The sequence below is a fragment of the Pyrus communis genome, chromosome 2 (assembly GCF_041283825.1).
Source record: "Pyrus communis isolate YQ-2024b chromosome 2, ASM4128382v1, whole genome shotgun sequence".
Classification (NCBI taxonomy): Eukaryota; Viridiplantae; Streptophyta; class Magnoliopsida; order Rosales; family Rosaceae; genus Pyrus; species Pyrus communis.
Window position 1 is genome coordinate 5,603,951 of NC_142566.1, and position 3,984 is coordinate 5,607,934.

The window sequence follows — 3,984 nt, forward strand, 5'->3', positions numbered from 1 at the left end:
ATGGACCAACTGGTCATGTCCTGGATACTTAACTTCATGGAGCCAAAATTATCTGAGCTCTTTAGCTACTCAGAATCTTCCCTTATTTTATGGGAGTCTGTCAAAGACATGTATGGTAGCCAAAACAACTCAGTTCGCATATTTCAACTAAAGAAGAATGTTGCTAGTCTAAAGCAAGGTGATCACTCTTTTGTTCAACATCTTGGAAGCTTGAAATCCATGTGGAATGAACTCGATATGTACTGTCCACACACGATTGATTCCGCTGTGCTCCTGAAGAGCGTTGATGAAGACAAGGTGTTTCAACTCTTGGCAAGCTTGGGAACTGAGTATGAAGACCTGCGTAGTCATTTGTTAATGACTCCAGAGCTGTCCTCATTTACTAGTGTGTGTCATGCAGTCCAGAGAGAGGAAACTTGACAAAGAATGATGAATGTCGAGCACAAATCCCATTCTGAGGCTAGGTTTTCACAACGAATCACAAGGCACAACCAATCACAAGGCAACTGGTGATAAAGTGCTTGGGAAGAAAGTAGACTGGAAATGTTCTTATTGCAACATGAAAGGACATTTGAGAGAAAAATGTTAGATCCTACATCCGGAGTTAAAACCTAAGCTTGATAGGGAAGGCCGGATGATCAAAGATGTGAAATGAGTCATTCCAAAAGCCTTTCACTTAGCTTGTTCATCAGCTGATGGGATGGCAAATTTCTCAACAAACCGCATTTCCTTGATCAATGAGTTTGCAGTTTTTTCTTCAAAAGAAGCAAGGAAGCACTGAGCATGAGGAAGTGATGACTGAAAACCGTACTACAATGCTAGTGAAATTTGCTGGATACTTGGCTGACTCGGAGAACACATCGAAATGCAATATTCCACGTATAATCAGTGTCATTTCCACTGCCCTTTTTATGCTAATGTTACATATGATTTGTGGATTATTGACTAAGGTGCCACTAATCATATAACTAATAAATCCTCTAGTCTACATGAATTTCAAAAAACTAGTGATCCAATTCATGTGTCTGTTGCAAATGGGAAAGAGGAAGTAAGCATACTGATTCCACTGCCCTCTATGTACCTTATTTTCCTTTTCAGCTCTTGTCCATAGGAAAAATCACAAAAACTTTATACTGTCTTGCCATATTTTCCCCTCATAATGTTGTGTTTCAGGACTGAGTTACACAAAAGAAGATTGGTGAAGGGTTCTTCTTAAATGGACTCTACTACTTCTCAAAGGAGTCCAAATTTGTCAAAAAGCTCAGTGTCAACCTAAGTTAAGCTCAGGAACACCAACTTTGGCACCAACGTCTTGCCCATCCCTTAGAACCTATGATGACCAAGTTGTTTCCCATTTTTTTTTTTTTTGTAAAAACACACTTGAGTGTGAAACTTGTCAAATGTCAAAAGCCACTAGGCTTCATTTTGTTTGCTTTAATTCTAGAACTAGTAGACTTTTTGAGGTTGTTCACTCATATATATGGGGTCCTTCTTGTGTAGAATCCTTTGATGGGTATAAATATTATGTTACATTTGTTAATGACTATTCTAGAGTGACTTGGTTGTTTCTTCTAAAGTTTAAAAGTGAGTTGTTTGATGCTTTTACATACTTTCACAACCTAATCACCAATCATTTCTCATCTAAGTTATATCTGTTAAGATCAAATAATGGCACTGAGTATACTTCCAATAACATGAGTAGTTACTTGAGCACTCATGGCATTTTACATCAAACTAGCTGTGTTGGTACTCCACAACAAAATGGTGTGGCAGAGAGAAAGAATCGAGACTTATTGGAAAAGACTCAATCATTTATGATCAAAATGAATGTTCCTAAGAAATTTTGGTCTCAAGCCCTACTCACCACCATTTACATCATTTGCAGACTACCAACTCGTATTTTGAATACTAAATCTCCATTCGAAGTCATGAAGGGCAGGTCTATAGACTTGTTTCATTTTAGGACCTTTGGTTGCACCTGTTATGTGCACATTCAAGCTTCCCATCGTGATAAACTCTTCCCTCGGGTTGTCAAATGTGTGTTTATGGGATACTCTAGTTCTCAAAAGGGTTACAAAGTGTACAACCTTAATACTGGGAAGCTGGCAGTCTTTAGAGATGTTCGATTTGATGAATATTCACCTTATTTCCACAAGGTGTGGAGATGAATCCCAATAGGGAAGATCTTATGGACCTATTATCATTGCCTACTCCAGCAGAAGTTCATGAAGTCACTCCTACTCATACCAACACTGATAATTCTCACCACACTGAGAGTGTAAGTGAGAGCATGCCTAGCTCTTCAGGACCATCAAAACCTAAACTAACTCAGCAAGCTATAAGTGCACCAAAGAGAAATCCTGCACGAGATAGACATTCACCAATGAGGTTGCAATGGTACGTTACTTACATTGCAAGGCATCCTATCTCTGCAGCCATTTCTTTTCACAGATTCACACCATCTCATGCTTCTTTTCTTAGCAAATTATCCAACACTATTGAACCAAGGAATTTTCATGAAGCCTTATGCATGCCTGAGTGGCAAGATGCTATGACTAAAGAGTTCCAAGCTCTGATGACAACCAGATATGAAGTATGGTGGATCTTCCAAAGGGCAAGAAGGCAAGAAGTAGATGGATATATAAGACCAAGTTCAACTCCAATGGAAACATTGAAAGACACAAGGCATAGTTAATAGCTCAAGGTTTTACACAAATCTATGACATTGACTACAAGGAGACCTTTGCTCTAGTTGCCACAATGAACACTGTGAGGGTATTGTTATCTGTGGCAATCAATAATGCATAGCCCTTATTCCAAATGGATGTGAAGAATGCATTTCTTCATGGGGAGCTTGAAGAAGAAGTATACATGAAGTTGCCTCCAGGTCATCCAAGAGAAAAGGAATCTAACAAGGTCTGCAGACTTCACAAAGGCATATATGGTCTCAAATAGTCCCCTGGAGCTTGGTATTTGAAGCTCAGTTCAGTTCTTGAAGCTACAAGGTTCAAAAAGAGTCATGCTGACTCTTCCTTGTTTGTTCGAAGTGGCAATACTGGCAAATTAGTGGTACTTATGTATGTTGATGATCTAATTATTACAGGTGATAATGTGAGTGAAATCACGGCTTTTAAGCAATCACTTCATCAAAAATTTGCCATTAAAGACTTAGGGACCTTGGAAATACTTTCTTGGAATTAAGGTGGCCACCTCTTCAAAGGGGTTATTCTTAAATCAAAGAAAGTATGTTCTAGATCTTATGGATGAAGCTAACATGATGAAGTGCAAGCCAGCCAGCTTTGACACCCTTAGCTAGCAAACTTTAGTTGCATGAAAAAGGTGAACCTCTCTCGGATCCTAGTGTTTATCAGCGAGTGGTTGGGAAACTCATTTATCTCACCATCACTAGGCCTGATATTTCTTATTCAGTAAGCCTAGCTAGTTAGTTTATTCACTCTCCTACACTAGTTCACTGGGAAATTGTCAAAAGAATACTGCGTTATCTCAAGAGCTTAGTTGGTAGAGGAATACTTATGAAGACAATGGTTCAAATCACATTATGGCTTACGTTGATGTTGACTGGGCTAGAAATGTCATTGATTGAAAATCTACAACAGGTTTTTGCACATTTGATGGAGGTAATCTTGTTACTTGGAAGAGCAAGAAGCAAACCGTAATTGCACGATCCAGTGCAGAAGTTGAGTATATGGCCATGGCAGCAACAACATGTGAACTTATATGGCTGAAAGGTCTTCTTTCTGATCTCAGTTTCACAAGCAACACACCAATGTCTTTGTTTTGTGACAACCAAGTTGCCATGCACATTGCCTCCAATCCAGTGTTTCATGAGAGGACTAAACATATTTAAGTTGATTGCCATTACATTTGTGCTCAAGTTTAATCCAAGGTGATGGACACGGTGTTCACACGAGGCCACGATCAACTGGCTGATTTGTTAACCCCCTTGATCCAGCTTGAGGGGGA

At 39.2% G+C, this 3,984-nt stretch overlaps 1 protein-coding gene across 1 annotated transcript; it reads left to right on the top strand.

The window, feature by feature from the left end:
- On the top strand, positions 1 to 420 carry LOC148698407 (uncharacterized). Its single transcript, XM_088677250.1, has one exon. It carries the CDS (start codon positions 1 to 3, stop codon positions 418 to 420), a length of 420 nt encoding a protein of 139 aa, XP_088533376.1.
- Positions 421 to 3,984: the final 3,564 nt, after the last annotated feature.